Source organism: Zonotrichia leucophrys, chromosome 2 (genome assembly GCF_028769735.1).
Source record: "Zonotrichia leucophrys gambelii isolate GWCS_2022_RI chromosome 2, RI_Zleu_2.0, whole genome shotgun sequence".
NCBI classification, from domain to species: Eukaryota; Metazoa; Chordata; class Aves; order Passeriformes; family Passerellidae; genus Zonotrichia; species Zonotrichia leucophrys.
Window position 1 is genome coordinate 116,211,200 of NC_088171.1, and position 16,379 is coordinate 116,227,578.

The 16,379-nt window shown below is 39.0% G+C and overlaps 1 protein-coding gene and 1 long non-coding RNA gene across 2 annotated transcripts in view; one reads left to right on the plus strand and one right to left on the minus strand.

Moving 5' to 3' along the window:
• Positions 1-877: 877 nt before the first annotated feature.
• CA8 (carbonic anhydrase 8) overlaps positions 878-16,379 on the minus strand; it is a 49,262-nt gene continuing 33,760 nt past the window's right edge. Inside the window, exons 8-9 of the mRNA XM_064706136.1 lie at positions 14,436-14,605; positions 878-1,538 (exon numbers count right to left, since the gene is read on the minus strand). Of these exons, the coding sequence (XP_064562206.1) occupies positions 14,471-14,605 (135 nt within the window). The 3' untranslated portion in view covers positions 878-1,538; positions 14,436-14,470. The remainder of the gene's footprint in view (positions 1,539-14,435; positions 14,606-16,379) is intronic.
• On the plus strand, positions 10,139-15,388 carry LOC135444456 (uncharacterized). Its single transcript, XR_010439217.1, has 4 exons — positions 10,139-10,287; positions 11,428-11,882; positions 11,974-14,736; positions 15,270-15,388. It is a non-coding gene; the product is annotated as an uncharacterized LOC135444456 (long non-coding RNA).

Here is a 16,379-nt window from a genome sequence, read left to right on the forward strand (position 1 = left end):
CTAAGTCCAAGGAACAACATGCTGATTGTTACTCTGCTAAGCCCAGATGAACAAATAACCTCATGGTGGGCTGCTTGCTTTACATTTTCTGTGTATTTATTGCAATGCACCAAGACTTATCTCCAAAGGAAGCATGTGTTTCTGCAGAATACCCAGTTACAAACACTTCAAGTGGTCAGCAATATCTGGTCCCCCTTCACCCAGCTCACATGCACTGTGTTGGTTTGCCTTGTTGTTTCTGCTGCCCCTAATACACATAAATTACTCAGAGAGCTCGTAATTCAGCAGTAGCTCTCCCCATAACCCTTGACAAGGGGGATTAAGGGTGCCTTCTGACTCTGCACTTACCATTGCCTGGGAATGACTTTGTGAGTGGTGATTGATCTGCTCCAAGGGAGTGACCTCCCCTCTGTCAGCCCTCAGTTTGCACCTTCACTGTGCCCCAGACTGGAAGTTGCCATCTGTGCCTCTGGGGTTCTTCCACTGACACAGATATCTGCAATGTCCCTCATGCTAAGACAGGGGACCTCATTAATAGCTACAGTGATCAAAGTTATTGCCTCCCAAATTAGTGACTCTGTCCTTCCGATCCTGGTGTTGGTGTTTCAGGAATTAGAAGTTGTAAGGTTGACTAGCTGGTTCAGACTACCCTTGCCTTATCTTCTCTGTCAGATAAGTTCATGTGTGGCCCAGCATGGCAATCCCCATGCTGAGAGGCCAGCTCAGGACATGCAGAGTAAGTGCCCAGACCGCCATCCTCAGCAGTGTACAAAACAAATAGAACTGTCATAATTCACACGAGAACAAAGACTGAAAATTTTCTGCCTCTACTCAACACCATATCACAAAATTCCATGGCTCAACAAGTAGAAAATAATCCAGACAATTCTGTTTATTGTTATGTTGGTTAATTTTACTCAGTTCCAAACTGTCCTTCTTCTCAGTAAGGTTCCTAGTAATGCAAATGTCATTCAGCTTTATTCAGATAAATCATGTCAAGTGCATACGTCTAGCAGAGAAGTTCTCCTTTCTGCCAAAAAATTAATTCTGAATTTGTATAATGCTCTTTGTGAACAAACAGTGCTTTCATTACCTTTGTAGAATGCATCTCCCTTCTACAGAAAATATGGCTACTGACAGCAGAAGAGATGATATGGAATAAAAGCAAATCTAACATTCAAAACAATAATAGGTATTTCTACATATTAGCATTCATACCAAGTTTAAAATCAGTACTATTTGGATCACAGATGACTATTGAATGCTATGCCAAAGTAGCTATAAAAGCAACGATAACGACAATTTGAAAATAGTTAACAGTGTGAATTGGAAGATTTAATATGTTTTCTTCTTTTAATGTACAGCCCATTCCCAGAATTTCCCTGGACCATGTGGACAGACCAACTGTCACAGCTGTCTATCAAGGCTGAATTAGATGAAGACAAACAATACAGGCTTTGTGGTTCAACTGAAGCAGCAGTCTCAAAAGTTTCCATTTCTCATCTGCGGGCACTGTGGGAGCATTGTCTTCCCCCTCTCTGAAAAGAGAATGGAACAATTATGTTACTGAAATTCCTCTGCAGTGGGTCTGAAAGACTGTTTATATCCAGCCAGGAAGACAGGGAAAACTAAAAGCTGGGATTTCATGACAGCAGGTGGGAGCAGTTTCAGGGTATATACTTCAGTGACATAATGGTACTAATTCTTCTCTTTTAGGGTAAAGCCAGTGCTGCAAGATTTACTAGCAATGGAGGAAATGGCAGTAAAAATGCAAAGTTAAATGCAGTGGTAAAATTATTAATTTAACACAAAGTTTTAAAACTGGCTTTCTGAATCAGTCTGGTAATTGATTATAACCTGGTGCTCATGAGTAGTAAACTAGAAAGAAAAATATACTGGTAACAGAAAACTTTTTACCATTTACTATTTTAAGGGCCTTACTAAGAGAAGTGCTGAGTACCAGCTCTGATGGGAGTCAGGTGGACTCAAAGGATAGAAAGCAATCACTCAATTCCTCCCAAGAGCAGTAATATTCATTAGCAGCATTAATCAATACTTGATTTCATGCAAACACATATTCATGTGCTTTGGCATAACCTTAAGAATCCAGGTGCTCAGGTTGACCCAGTGCTCTCAGTTAAGAGGCAGTTGGCATGAGAATGTCTGACTGCTTCATTCTGTTGTAATATTAATTTCCTTTTTTTTTTCCCTGAGGTTATTATACTGCTAACAACAGCTCAGTGTGTACACACAAACAATCTGAAAGCGCTCGTGTGCAAATGGTCACCTGGGGCTACAACTGCTTGCAGGAAGAGTCAACTCATTCCAGAGAATTCCCGCTTGGTCCTGTCAGGGGAAGAGGGTGTAGAGGTTGTCAGCAACCAGCAGTGCTGCCAAGAAGTCAGTGCCTACCCTCAAGACAATCTGTGATTTCCATATACTCCCTGGTTGTGGGATCTCAGCACCTCAGGACTGAGGTGCCGAGTCACCGAGACCACCCTTGGGGGCCTCGGGAGTCCTGGAATGTTGCCAGAAGTGTCTGGTGGCTGGACTTTGATCCTACACAGGAGACGACACTTGTATGAGGATAGGAGGATTTCACCTGAGTGAATGGTGAAGGGATAAGTTAATTAGAGAGTGAAACACAGGGTTTAGGATTTCTGTACAGGGGGGTTTAGAGAAGTAAGATGGAGGAATTGGGGCGTGTCCTGTCCTTCTTCTTCTTCTTCTCCTCCATCTTCTGTGGTGATAGTGGCACTTTGGGATTGGTCATTACTAAAAGTGCACTGGTTAATAAGGGTAAAAGGTATTGGGGAAAAATGATAAATATTGTATACGTAACTTTGAGTATAAAGATAGGTGACCACCCCGGAGGGCAGGGAGTGTGCTCATGGCTGGCTGCTGAGCAGACCTCTGTCGGGCCGAGAGAAAATCTTTTAGATAAGCAATTAACAAACATCGAGACCGAGAAAAGATTTGAAGCCTCTTCTCATCCTTTGAAGCGCGGGCTGCCCCAAGGCCACCCCGGGCCTTTCCAGGCCATCCAAACAGCCGAAAATCGGACACCTGGTTATCACTCAATACCCCCCAAAGCCATCTCTGGGAGGCTGCAGGCGAGGCTTCAATTCTGGATGGCACTGTAGCCAGGCATTTGGGATCCCTGTCACAGGATCCTGTCATCAACCAAGGAATGACGAGGAGGGCTAACCCTCACAGCCTCTGGACACAAGTCTTGCAGGTAATGCCTCAGAGCCAAGAGGGTTTAGTGCTGAGACCCCTCAGCCCCAGGGGGTGAAATCTGGGGGGGGGACAGATGTCCCAAAGGTGAGAGACTGTGCTCTTTTTGGAACTGGAAAAAGCACCCTTAAAAGGAAAACAATAGAAGCAGCTCTGGTCCATGTGCAGTGGTGAGAGCACTGGACGTGGAAGGAAGAGGTCACGATGGCATATGTTCTCCAGGCAGTGCCACGAGTGACATGGAAACACACAAGGTTTCAATGGTGTTTCCTGGGGAAGCCTATGGCATAAGAGGGACTCCTCTCCTCTTGATGAACTGATGAATTGATTATCTAGAAGGTGGCAATGGACCAAGAGTTGGTGATCTGAAGGGTGACAACTGAATTGAGAGTCTAAGGTTCTGTCTTACTGTGATGTGTTGGGAACTTGGCTGGGGGGAGAAGTAATGTTTGGAAGGCTTTCATCCTGAGTTCTGTGTGTTTCTTTTATATACTGTAAGTTAATAAAGATTTTTTCCTTCTATTCCTAAGCTGGAGCCTGCTTTGCTCTATTCCTGATCCCATCTCACAGTAGACACCAGGGAAAAGGGATTTTCATGGGACACTGGCATGGTGTCAGCACCGAACCATGACAGCCACATTGTCTGACAGCACCACCATTTGACGGTCCCCTTGAAGAGCTTTCCACCAGCTGCCTCCTACGGCAGGCTGTAAGCAGGGAAAGGGTTTTACACTCCACATAACAGCACAGAGGATTGCCAGCTCTTCCTGGGGCTTGGTATATATAGGTGTAGCATAAAAAAAAAAACAAAACAACAACCAAGTAATAACAAATTATTCTCCATCTCTGGAAAAAGTCTTGGCATGTTTTTCAGTTGACTACTGATACAAGGGTGCAGGGACCAACCAACCCACTCCTCCCTGAATTGAAAAGAAAATTTCCATTTTTGTGGCCTGAGGTACTGGATCAGTGAATAAAACTGAACAATCCGAGTGAGACTATTCAAAAGAAGCCAAAACCTTTGTGGTTTTAAGGTTCCATTTAGGTAAACTAATGCTGTGACACAGTGACACTCCCTCAATCTCAATTAGTGCTTAAACTAATTAAGAAAATTGTTTTACACACTGCATGAGTAGTACCTCTCTTCTTTCTTGGATAATCCCTAGTGTAATGTAAGGGTGATTGAGTATCTAATTACTCTTTAATTGAATGCACATTTTGTACATTTTTAGCTAGTTCAAGCTTAATGCTTTTAGTCCAAAAGTCAGTGAAATTAAGTTGAACTGGGATTTGGTACCTATTGTATTAACAAATTTCTTTTTGAAGGGAGCCTAATTATGAGCCAGTTTGAAGATTTCAGCTGTGTTTTTTACAGAAATACTTAATGCATTGTCTGACAAAAGACTGATTGTATATATTGGTGGTGTTATTATCCAAGTTTGTCCTTGTTTGTTATTATGTTTGTTATTACCAATGTTTATCCTTGTTTATTCTTGATAACTTTCCTACTTTCTGGTGAAGTCCTCTACAGATCAAATAATTATTCCCAAAGAAAACCTTCCAGGATCAGTGCCATAAACACCTGCAAAATCTGAGAGTTCTTCACAATACCCATTGTTAGAAAAAAAAATTATTAACAAGGTTAATCAAATCTCAGAATTCAATCTCAGAACGGAAAAATACCATTATTTTTCCAAGAAGATTTATATCTAATTCTTTCATATACAAAATTTTATGCACCTATATTCTTCACAGAGAAAATTTTCTTGTTCAAAACTAGGAGAAATGGAACACTATAAATTTTACCTCAGAAACAAGGAGCAGAAGTAGGAGCAAAGATAAGGAGCAAAGCTAGGATATTTTTAAGAACCAAAGGTTCCAATGTTCCTACAGCAATAGAAAGAAAATATTTAAAAGAGAAGATATGAGAAAAGTTCAGTAAAAAGAATTATTTTTCAAAGTCTCCCAGAAGTGTTGAGAAGGTGCAAATAAAGAGAGTATGGAGAAATTAGATAGGACGTCCACAATAATCTGTCTTTCCATCTGATAGGGAGGAAGTAAGATGTCCCACTGCAGCAGTTTTACGTCAAGATCAATACACAAGATCAAAACCTTTATTCTGCTGCTTAAAAGGAGCCAATCTCTTTCCTGGAGAGCTTTTCCACTTCTTTTGTCTTACCCTACTCCTTACCCCCATTGTCTCACACAATGCCCTTTTTCATCATAGAAGGATCTTGCCTTCTCCTTAACATTATGATAAATCAAAAAGTTCAAGAGTTTTTTAAAAAAGCAAAATACAAAATACACAGATGGCAAAACCTTGTGTAATACTGACAAAACATTACCTTTATCCTACACCTTCCTAAAAACAGCACTTGAAAGTACAGCCAGGTGTGGGTTCAGTGTGTCTCAGAAAAGAGAACTGAGAACCTTATCAAACCTTATCATTCTTGAAAAACTTTGCATTCCTTCCATTAAAAGGTTACAATGTATTGAATCAGCATCAAGTTCTGTGGGCATTTAACTGCCTCTAGCTAAATTAAATACACCTTTGCTTGTTTTGAGCTATGGGGATGCATAAATGGTTTCAAAGAAACTTTTGTTGTGTAGCACTGCTCTTCATAAACTCTGGTCTTATCCATAAAACATTGCTAACAACAGTAAGTGCTGATATTCTGTTTCTTGAGTGGCAAGTATCAGTTGCAAAAACATTTTCAGTAATTCAAATAACCTTGAAGTTTTCATTTGCTATTTATTTACAAAACATGTCTGTTTGCTTAGCAAGAGTTTGTATATTTTTCATTGCATTGCCTTCATTCATACAAAATATTCAGAATTAAAAAGTTCCAATAAGAGTAAGGATCTGGGCTGACCTGGATCTTCAGTTTCAATGCAGTAATACTGTTCTGCTTAAATCTCTGTGATTTCATCCAGGTAAAATAGAGTGCACTGCCACAACATTGGTAAAGGAGGAAAGCATACTGCAGGCTTTCTTCTCTGTATTGTACAGACATATGTACCTGTGTGTCCTTCTAGTATCTTTGATAATTGAGAGTATATTACATTATATTTTATATGTGCCACTCTTGTTTTTAAATGGGTGTAGCTTTACCAGTGATGATTTAAGCTTCCCACTATTTTGACTCACCATTAATTTGTAGCATTTTCCCCATAAGTGAAAATACCATGGCAGAGTTTCAGTGGATGTTCAGACTCTCAACTTGTGTGCTGTGATTGCTAATAAACATGCTGTGAAGGTGTTTTGTATGACAGGCACTCTGGGCTCCTGGCTACATTATCAGTTCCCAAGCAGCAGTCTACAACCCATACATGGTTTATGGTAAGCTGCTGGGAATTATACTCTCAAAACTCTTTTTATGAAAAGCTGATGATAGCAGTGAATTATGAATCAGAAAGACTGTATGATGCTGGTAGACACTCACAGGTCACAAAATTTAGGAGCACTTGTCAGCATAAAGCATCTTATTTGAAGCATAAGCAGGGATCTGATTCCTAGACTACCCTGTGATGTTTTTAGCTTTGAAAAGCACAGTAATCTCTCCTCCTTGCTTCTTTACATGCTAAGGGATTTTGAACATTTTCCATTCTTCCACAATTCATCTATTTCTAACAAAAGCTCAGTAAGGAATTGAACAAGCACAATTCCAATATGATACTAACTCTGAAAACTCAGAATGGTTTTCTTTCTCATTTAGGGCTTGATCACCTGCTATACTGATGCTCTAGCCTGGACACATAAATACTTACCACAACAAGGACATGAACACCTACCACAACCAACTCTTGGCTGCCTCTGGCTACCAAGTCCCTACATTCTGGCCCACATGTCAGAGCTATGTCACATAAGTAACAGAAGAGTTTTTCTAGTCACTTATTTGAATCATCAGCAGTGGAGGAAAAAATTAATGCTGATGTAGGGTTCACTTGCAATCTCAGTGCACTACCCTCTGCTATTACAACGAAGCAGAGTAAAACAGCCTCAAAAGGCACCCTTTTCCAGCCATTCCTGGAGCTTTTGGTTGCCTGAAGGCTCCAAAAAATTTGTTTCCAGTAGGCCTCTGATTATGGTGTGTGCCTCACAAGCCAAATGTGTTTGGCCCTCTGTCCTACAGTCATGCATTTAAGTATAAACACTTTCTCAAGAATTCTAAAGTGGCAGCAGAGGGCTGAGCACTGGACATTAGACATTAAATACAGAAGAAAAAGAGTTAGTTTTGGTGATAACATGAAGTTCAGTTCCTTTAAAAGACTGAACCTTAACAATTAAACCAATCACCTTTTAAGCACAAACTAAATTTATGGAGACAAACAATAACCAATAAAAAAATCACTCATTTAGAAGAAGTATAAATACTTATATTTCAACAAATCTAGGAAATTGGTGTTTGCATTTCTAAAGAACTAGTGTTGATAATCTTTGTGTCAGGTTGATTCAGGTTTTTTCAAACAGGAAGATGATAAGAACAGTTGTAGTAGCCTAATGATGCATGGCTGCTGACAGCTCATTCCAGCTCTGGACCTACACAACAGGAAAGGATAAAATCCCCAAGTGTTAGAACTTCTGCAAACCAACTTGTTTGTGAACTTCACAAATTGCAAATGCTACTTATAAACTGAGAGTAAAGGCACGTGGATTGCTAATGTAAATGTCCATTAAAATATAAATTTCACTGAGATCTGTTTAAATACAGAAATACAGTCCATAGCATTGCATCACCCTTCCCATTTCTTAAAGGCAAGGTGCGGCTCCATGGCTCACTCTGAATTTGAATGTTTTTCATATTCTACAATCTATTATCATATAATTCATAATTCCATAAAGAGGAGAGTGCACCACCACCTGTTCAGCACTAGTTCATTCCCACTGACAACACCAGATCCCCTATTTAAATCCTGGTGAAAGGGCAACATAAAACTTGTTGTCACAAGAGCTGCTCAGCAGCTTCAAAAGCAAGGAATTTGCACTTTCCAGTCACAAAACACACCAGATAGTCACCACATCATCCCCCCTCTCATTGCTGTGAAACTAACACTGTGCCAGCTTCTTCTTGTCTGCTCAGACCTCTCAGTATCAAGCAGAGAGTGTCTGAAGCATCAGAAATGCAGTCTCTGTTCCTCCCACCCTAAATTACACCTTCCTGTTCCTCAGGCCTAGCAAAACCTTGCTATTTTAATGATGTCATTTAATTGTTTTCTCTAATCTTGAATTTACAACTAGGAGAATAGTAATTATATTAAGCATGTTTTTAATCTGAATCAATTTCTGCCATCATAATTTACAGAATATAGGATAAACTTACAGCTTTTTGCAGTTTGAGTGTACCACAGATGTATATGTATGTATGAGTATGCATATGCACTTGTGTATACAAAAACTGATGCTTTCTCAGGAATTTCTGAATCAGTCACAAAAGAAAAAATGTTCAGGAGAACTTGAGTAATGTGTGTATGTAGATGGAGTAGGTATAAGACATCATCACACTTCGAGGATAATTGTTCATGAATATAAAATAAATTGTGTCTGTGATGGGGAGTTTTGAGACAACACACTGGAGATCAAATTCCTTATTTTATTAACTATTCTCAAAGTAAAGCAAATTAAAGTTCATCACTCTAAAAAGAAAATATTCTTTTAGAAAATTGTTTTTTAGAACAAGCTCTTACAGTCTCCTACTAAGTCTTGTGGATTTCAATGACCTCTATAACAGGCACCTATTTGATCTCCTCTTCGTAAACAGAAGCAATGCCATCTACCTACTCTATGCATGGAATCATGTGTATACACCCTCGTGTATGAAGGGATGAAGACACGTTGGCATGCCATACCAAGTTCACTATCATTACAAATTCAAACAGATTCTCAAGCGTTTGAAATCAGAAGTCTTGCTCATTCACAGATAAAGCTGTTCCACTGATGTGAAAGAGGGGAAAGGCATGTCTATCAAATCAGCTACACATAAAGCAACAAGAATTAATCAGTGAAGAACACAGTACTGAAAAAGTACTTATCCATTAGAAAAGGTGGCAAGTCCCAAAATTCCAGCAAGCCTTCTGGAATAGCCACACTTCACATCTTGAGAAATAGTGTGTCAAGCCTACAACTGTCAAATAAATATCCTTTAATGAAATGGAAGATTTAATTTTTTTGTTGTTTGATTCCTAAGAGCGGTAGCATTTGTTTTCCTCATTGTTAGGCTTTGCTGTATAACAGTAACTATAAATCTTATTTCAAGATCATCTGAAATTATCAAGAAATAGCTCAATGCCCATAGCAAGGGTTCTGAGTCAAGCAGGAAGTAAAAAAGAAACTAGCATTAACAGTGAGGAAGCCACAATGTTATCCCTTTTCCTTCAGAAAAGGACTTGGGAGTCCTGGCAAACATCAAGTTCAAGCTAAGTCAGTAATGCACCCAAGGCACCAATGAAGTTCTGCAGCTTTCTCAACTGCATCAGGAAAAACACTGCCAGAAGGTAGAGGAAAATGCTTCTACTCAACACTGACAGAACATCTGGAGCACTGGGCCCAGTCCTGGGTTCCCCAGCTCAGAAGAAACACACACATACAGGAGAGCAGCAACAGGCTACAAGCATGGTAAAGGATTGGAGCACCTGCCATTAAAGGAAGGCTGAGAGAGCTGAAACTGCCCAGCCTCCAGAAAAGGTGTTTCAACAGGGATTTTACCAATGTGTACAAACACTTTATGAGAACAAGTACAGAAGATCACACCAGACTGCATCTTCAGCTGCATACAGAGAAAGGAGAAGAGTCAGCAGACACCAGCTTGTGGAGGGACAGAATGTAAGAGAATAGTGCAGAAGGCAGTCTCACACCTGAGGAGTTGCAACTGTACTAATCACCAAAGATTAGGAACAGGCCTGCCCTTAAAAGGCCACAGCTGTGTCCAATAAGAAGACAAGTGCTACAAAAGAGTGGGTTAGGTGGTTGGGGAGAGAGTTGGAGTTTGTTGGTTGCTCTGTGAAGAAGGAGTCAGTGCTGTGAGGAGAAGCCCATGAGAAATCACCAAGAAGGTATGAGAGTTTTGTAATAAGATGACAAAACCAACTGAAATATGGGAAATTTCATTTAAAATTAAGAAAAACCTTTTTCCCTGCAGGAGTGCACAGGTACCAATTGCTTAGAGAGGTTAAGGAGTCTTCATCCTTATGATATTCAAAACCCAGCTGGACATGGCTCTGAGCAACCCACTCTTTGAGTGTCAGGCTCAGTGCTAAGCAGTTAACGCTGCTTTGGGCAGAGGATCAAACTAATAGATCTACAGAGGCACCTTTCAATTACAACTACTCTGTTATTCTGTTGTTCTTCACTCTCTAAATCTGAACTCAATTTTTTAACCTTCCATGTCTGAAAGCAAATCTGTACTGAGCTTTTACTCCAAACTCCTTAACACCTGACTGGTTCTTTCACTACTGGATATGATTTGAAGAGGTTACAAATTTTTTAAATGGCTTTTTCAAAAGAAATGTATTTGAAAACTTTAGTAATGGCAGGAGAAGAAGGATGAAAAGGTCATTTAATGGGATGTAGTCTGGATGCATGTCAAAAACCCTACCAAAACAGAATTCAAAAACTCCTTAACCTCAAGCTATAGCTGAGACATATGTTTTCAGCAGAAAAGAAGCAGTCAGGAGATGCCAGTTAGATAACAGCTATCTATGCTGTTAGATAGCAGCAAGCTTATTCTAAAACCTACTGGGTTAAAGAGAGCAGAGAAGCTACTAAGTTCTATTTGTTTTGTCATCCTGAAGGCCCCCTTTAAAGCCTGGCCAAACTTTGTCTTAGAACTGGAGAGGAATGTTTTGAGATCTGGGCTTTTCCATGATGGAGGAACATTTAAAAAAATATAGTTCTTTCCCTGGTATTACACACCATGATATTCAATGTTTGTGTCAACTCTGCTTCTTACTCAACAAATTAGAACAAATTACATCAGAGATCAACATATGCCATCTGATCATAAGCCACAAAGGGTTCAGTTTTGTCAAGGTTTAAATCAAGGCTGAGGAACAGATGTTCTGAAGCTTTGGGAGCATGGTGTGCAAAGAGACTGCATTCTGATTCAGTCAAAATTAATTAGACCTTTCAAACAACCTTTTTCTACTCCTATGGATACACTTACAGAAACATTTGTCTCCTCCTTTTCCCGGCAGAGTAACAAGGTCATGGCAAACTAACATTCCCCAAGGTTCTTCAGGTGGCTGTGCCACACTGGCTTGGAATAAAAAAAAAAAAATACCTAAAACTTTCCTGACAGGAGTTCCAGCAGCTTTGGCAGAGGGGCATAGTGTATGAAAAGAAATCAACCAGTGTGTTTGTAATTGAATGTTAAAGACATACCAGAGCTTTAAAATAAAAAGTAATCTGCTCTTTGAAAAGAAGAACAGCTCCTCTTGAATTACTAGGAAGATGCTGCCCTGAGAAGTATTACTTCCCCATCTACTACTGAGTCCTCACAGCAATATTCAGCTGATGCCAGCAGTCCCAGCTTAAGGGACCTCCCTTGTTCTGTGAAGGAAGGAATCTTTCTGAGGATTTCTGAGGTCTGTGTGCGAGCTACTGTTCCTCAACACCTTCCTCCTGGAGAAGTGTGAGGAAATCAGTACAAGTAAGATTGTTTCCTTCCCTTTAAACCTCTTTGCATAGAAGAAATGTGAACAAACCCATGTGATTTCTTTTTCCACTTCATTTTTTTTCAGCTCCCTGAACTCAATAGCAAGGATATATAATGAAATCTTGATTAGTTCTGTGCTACTTGGACTGATGCACACAAAACTGAAAAGACCTGACCAAACGAATTTCTGATAAATAATTCAATGAGGTGCACAGAAACAAGTGTCATTTCTTTTGTGAGCTACACTGTGCCAGGAGTCACAGTTCTTCCTCAGTGCTTGAGTGTCCATAATTAGTATGGCCCCACAGTGAGGACTATTACTTTGCATTAAAAATTCCACCATTTAAGAATTAAAACTGCAGATTATTTTGTGAAGCAAAGCCAAGATAAATCTTATTACATAGAAAAAAATCTTTATAAGTATTGACAAAAGTAATAAAATTTCAAACATGAAAGCAAAAGGGAAATTTTTACATTTCAATTCCATCATTGTAAAGGAAACTCTTTCATGCTTAAAATTCAAACTCAGTGTGTCAAGTAATTTCACCGTTACAGACTTGAATTACCTGCACTGGCCTGAGGGCATTATTCACTCTCTGAAAAAAATTGTACTTTAATATTGCTACGATTTTCCCAAGTAATTTTTATGCAGAAGCTGGGATGAATTTGAAACATCCATTTCAAGATTAAAGTGACAACATTTGGTCACCTCAGAGAACCATGTAATTGCAAATTCGTCTTAGGGATATGTCCAAAATTAAATATGGGTATGAGAAAATAGTATTAAAAAAGGGACCAATGTTTTGGGTTTTTCTTCAGCTTCTGGGATGCAGATATTAAATAGGGTTATAAAACACAAATAAACCCTTTCTTCAACAGTATTTAGATGCATACACTTTATCAAATGCTTATGCTATATGGAAAGACCATGAAGTTGTTGGTCATTGTCCTAACCAATTTAATAACTTCTGTCATATGCAGGAGGGATGATAATCTTCTCACTTAATTTTAATGGATCTTTTGAAAGCATTGAGTTATCAGTCTTTTTTTATGGGTTATCTGCTGCCTGATCATTTGTTACTTCACATGAAACTGGTGTCTGGATCCAGAGCATGCACTGAATGGGCTTAACTCCACTACAGAGCCTGACATGAACTAGAGACGGCAAGAATTTAAAGTAAAAATAAATATCCTTACCCAAAACAGCCCTTTAAGCAGCATACTTTCCAGATTAAACCTCAGATGAATCTATTTTGTAGCTTTGAAGAAATTAAAAGATAGAAAATCTGAGGCTTTTATATTATGTATTTCAACTGTAAATAGGGTCCTGCATTAAAGCAGGATCTCTTCATTTCAAAATCAACCATAAAGCTGGTGCCCTGACTCATTCCTTTCAAGGCAATAATTTGTCTTAGTATAATAGAATTGTTAAGTTAGAAAAGACCTTTAAGATCATTGTGTCCAACTACTCACCCAGCATTGCCAGGTGCACCACTAAACCATATCCCTAAAATCACATCTAATATCCTAAATGTCTTCAGAAATGGTCACTCTGCCGCTTCCCTGGACTTCAGCTCTCTTTGAATCTCTTTGCCAGATTTTTCATTATAGCAAAACATCCATCAACTAAGTATAATGTGGATTAGGAGTAACTGTTGAATATTGAGGGGATTTATTTTATATATAAAATAGACAGAGGCTGAGGGAACATGACATGAGAAGTTTTAATAGCTGAAGCAGGTTTAATGCAGGTTCACATGTGTATTTCTCTTGTGTCATCCTCAAATTCTTGCTCTGAGAGTCAATGAAGGTGGAAAAGAAGCAGCAACTACTTTGATGAATGAAATATGAAAAAATAGTTATTTTTTCATAGACAGAATTTAATTTGTTGCCTTTCATACCTTCACTGGAATTACTCAAAATTCAGTCTTGTTGGGGAAGAACAACATTGTAAAAAAAAAAAGCTTCATTTTAGAATTAAAGGCCTCCTTCCAGAACTACTACCCTTCTTTTTTAACTGTGTGAAAAGATCCACAAATGGCTGGTCTTCCAGAAACATGGAAAGAAAACTACCAGTAAAACTCTGTATCTGGGGAAATATACCACATAACCAAGGCATACTGTGCTTTTCTTCACTGCAGCATGGGAAATAAAAGCTACAAGAAGAAAGTGTGATGTAAGTGGGCATTGTGATTCACTGCCTGGAGGGTGGTGAATGACTTTCTTGTTTTCCATTGCTTTGCTTGCACGCATGGCTTTTGCTTTACCTATTAAACTGTCTTTGCCTCAATCCAGAAATTCTCTCACTCTTACCCTCTGGATTCTCTTTCCCATCCCACCACATGAAAGTGACTGAGCAGCTCGTGGGGCTTGGTTGCCAGCTGGAGGTAAATCATGACATAACCAAACTATTACACACAGGATGAAACAGAAATTACAGTGTTAGAATTTAAAATTGTGACAAGGTATCATAATATTAGCTAAAGTGCATTTTCTACTTTAGCTAAATTATTTCAAAATTTTGATTGTTCTGCTGTTTTTGCTTACCTGACTGAAGATTCATCATTGTTCTTCCTGCTCTGCTATTGAAATGCAGCCCTGATGACTCTATCACTAAGTGGCTGAGTTGGTCTGAAGTTATCTCCTAGGATTCCATCAGAGCCCTCTAAAAGTTCAGCACCTTTAACATGAGTCCTCAGTCTTCGAAATTCCTCTATCTGAAAGACAGAAAAACAGAAATTAAGAAGCTGAGACACAGTCTTCACCATGGGACTAATGACCAAGACCAGCCCTGCCCAGCCAATTCTGCAGCTTTGAAAATCGGAGTGTTCAGGTGCCATACAGTAAGGTCAGTATACATTAATAATATTTTAAAATAGTTATCAGCACTGTCAAAATATTTGAGATATAGAGAAAATCAAGAACTCTTAAGCACATGGTTTGGCAAACTCCTCCTTTGCCTTTTCACAACTTCTTTTAAGATCTATAACCATCTTGGCCATTGCAGATTACATCCTATGAATCAGCCCTACTGTCGTGCATTTAGAGTAGCAATTCTGGTCTTCTTCAAAAAAGTGCATTTCAGGAATAACTTGCTTGACTAAAAATTGTTTTGAAATTCCCCTAGTGATTTATTTACTTCCTCAAACTGTTATCTTCTAAACCAGAAGAATACTGAACAGATTCTTAGCTTTAGAGGATGTCTATTGACATTTTATATGAAAAAATACAGTTTTTGTGATCAAAACAAAATACTGCTTCAAAAGATCTGTAGCTGTAGACAGTCAGAAAGTCAAATACAGTAAAAAATAAATAAGAAATATTTCAATTGAGCCAAAACAAATGTTTCTTGCTTATAGCCTCTTTTTACATTTTCCTAAGTCTCATCTGGTGTACAGAAGACTATGAGCAGCTTCCATCCCTGGTACTAGCATCAAGTGCTGCATGATAAAACACTACCTTAGTATTCACTTTTGCTGGTTTTAGGAGTCTGATCTTTTAAATAGCTACAACTACTAGAAAAATATTTTTCTTGGACGTATTCACAAATCCATTTGCTTGGATTCAGCAAATGTACTTGATGGCTGACTCCCCTTTGTACTACAAACCTCAGCCTTTGTACTTGCACTGACCCTGTGACACTTCACTATGCAGTTCATCTCTAACTTGAAACTGAAGATACACAGAAAGTAAAATGGAGCCTGGAGTATACAATCATTTTAACATCTAAGACATTATAGAGTTAATTTCTCCATGAAAAACACCCTAGGAAATATTACAGGGAGAATGTAAGCATGATTCCAGAATTAAATTAAATGAGGTACTAAACAGCAGGTAATGGCGTTTTTATTCTTATCCTGCCTACAGAGAATACTTTCTTACTGCAACGTGGAACACAACTGCCCTCATTGTTGTTTTCCACTCTACAGTAGTACTGATACAGATTTATTTACTTGATTTAGAGGCTAGCTCTTCTCTGCTTAATTTTCCTCAAAAAAACAGTGTGCTTGGAAATCAACACTCAGCTTGTGGCAGCTGAGATATAAGGCAACAGCTTAGACTGCAAAAATGAAAAAAGCTCCTTGAAGGTGCTTTTAGAGGCAGAATCCTGTTATGGAAGATTTTTGTTGCTGTTTACTTCAAGGAAACTGAAAACAAACCCACTACCAGCTTGGAATTGAAAAAGTCTTCAGAACTCAAGGGCTGGTAAATGACTGAAGGAGCTTTGTAAAAGCATACTTTTTCACCATCTGAATCAACTCTGGAAAGTCTGAGATAATTGCAGTTTAGGAAGGAGCACTTTACAAAAATGTGGCTTTTGTTTGATCTTGTGAGAATGAGATACTTCAAAGACAGATGGAGAGGGAAGAGCAGGCTCTCTGCAAAGCTGGCATTTGTGAGCTGTCTCCTACTGAAACTACAAATGCTCCGTCCCAGTTCCCACAGTGAAATCTTTCTCCAGGAGGTAACTCCTCACAAAGCAGCTTCCAG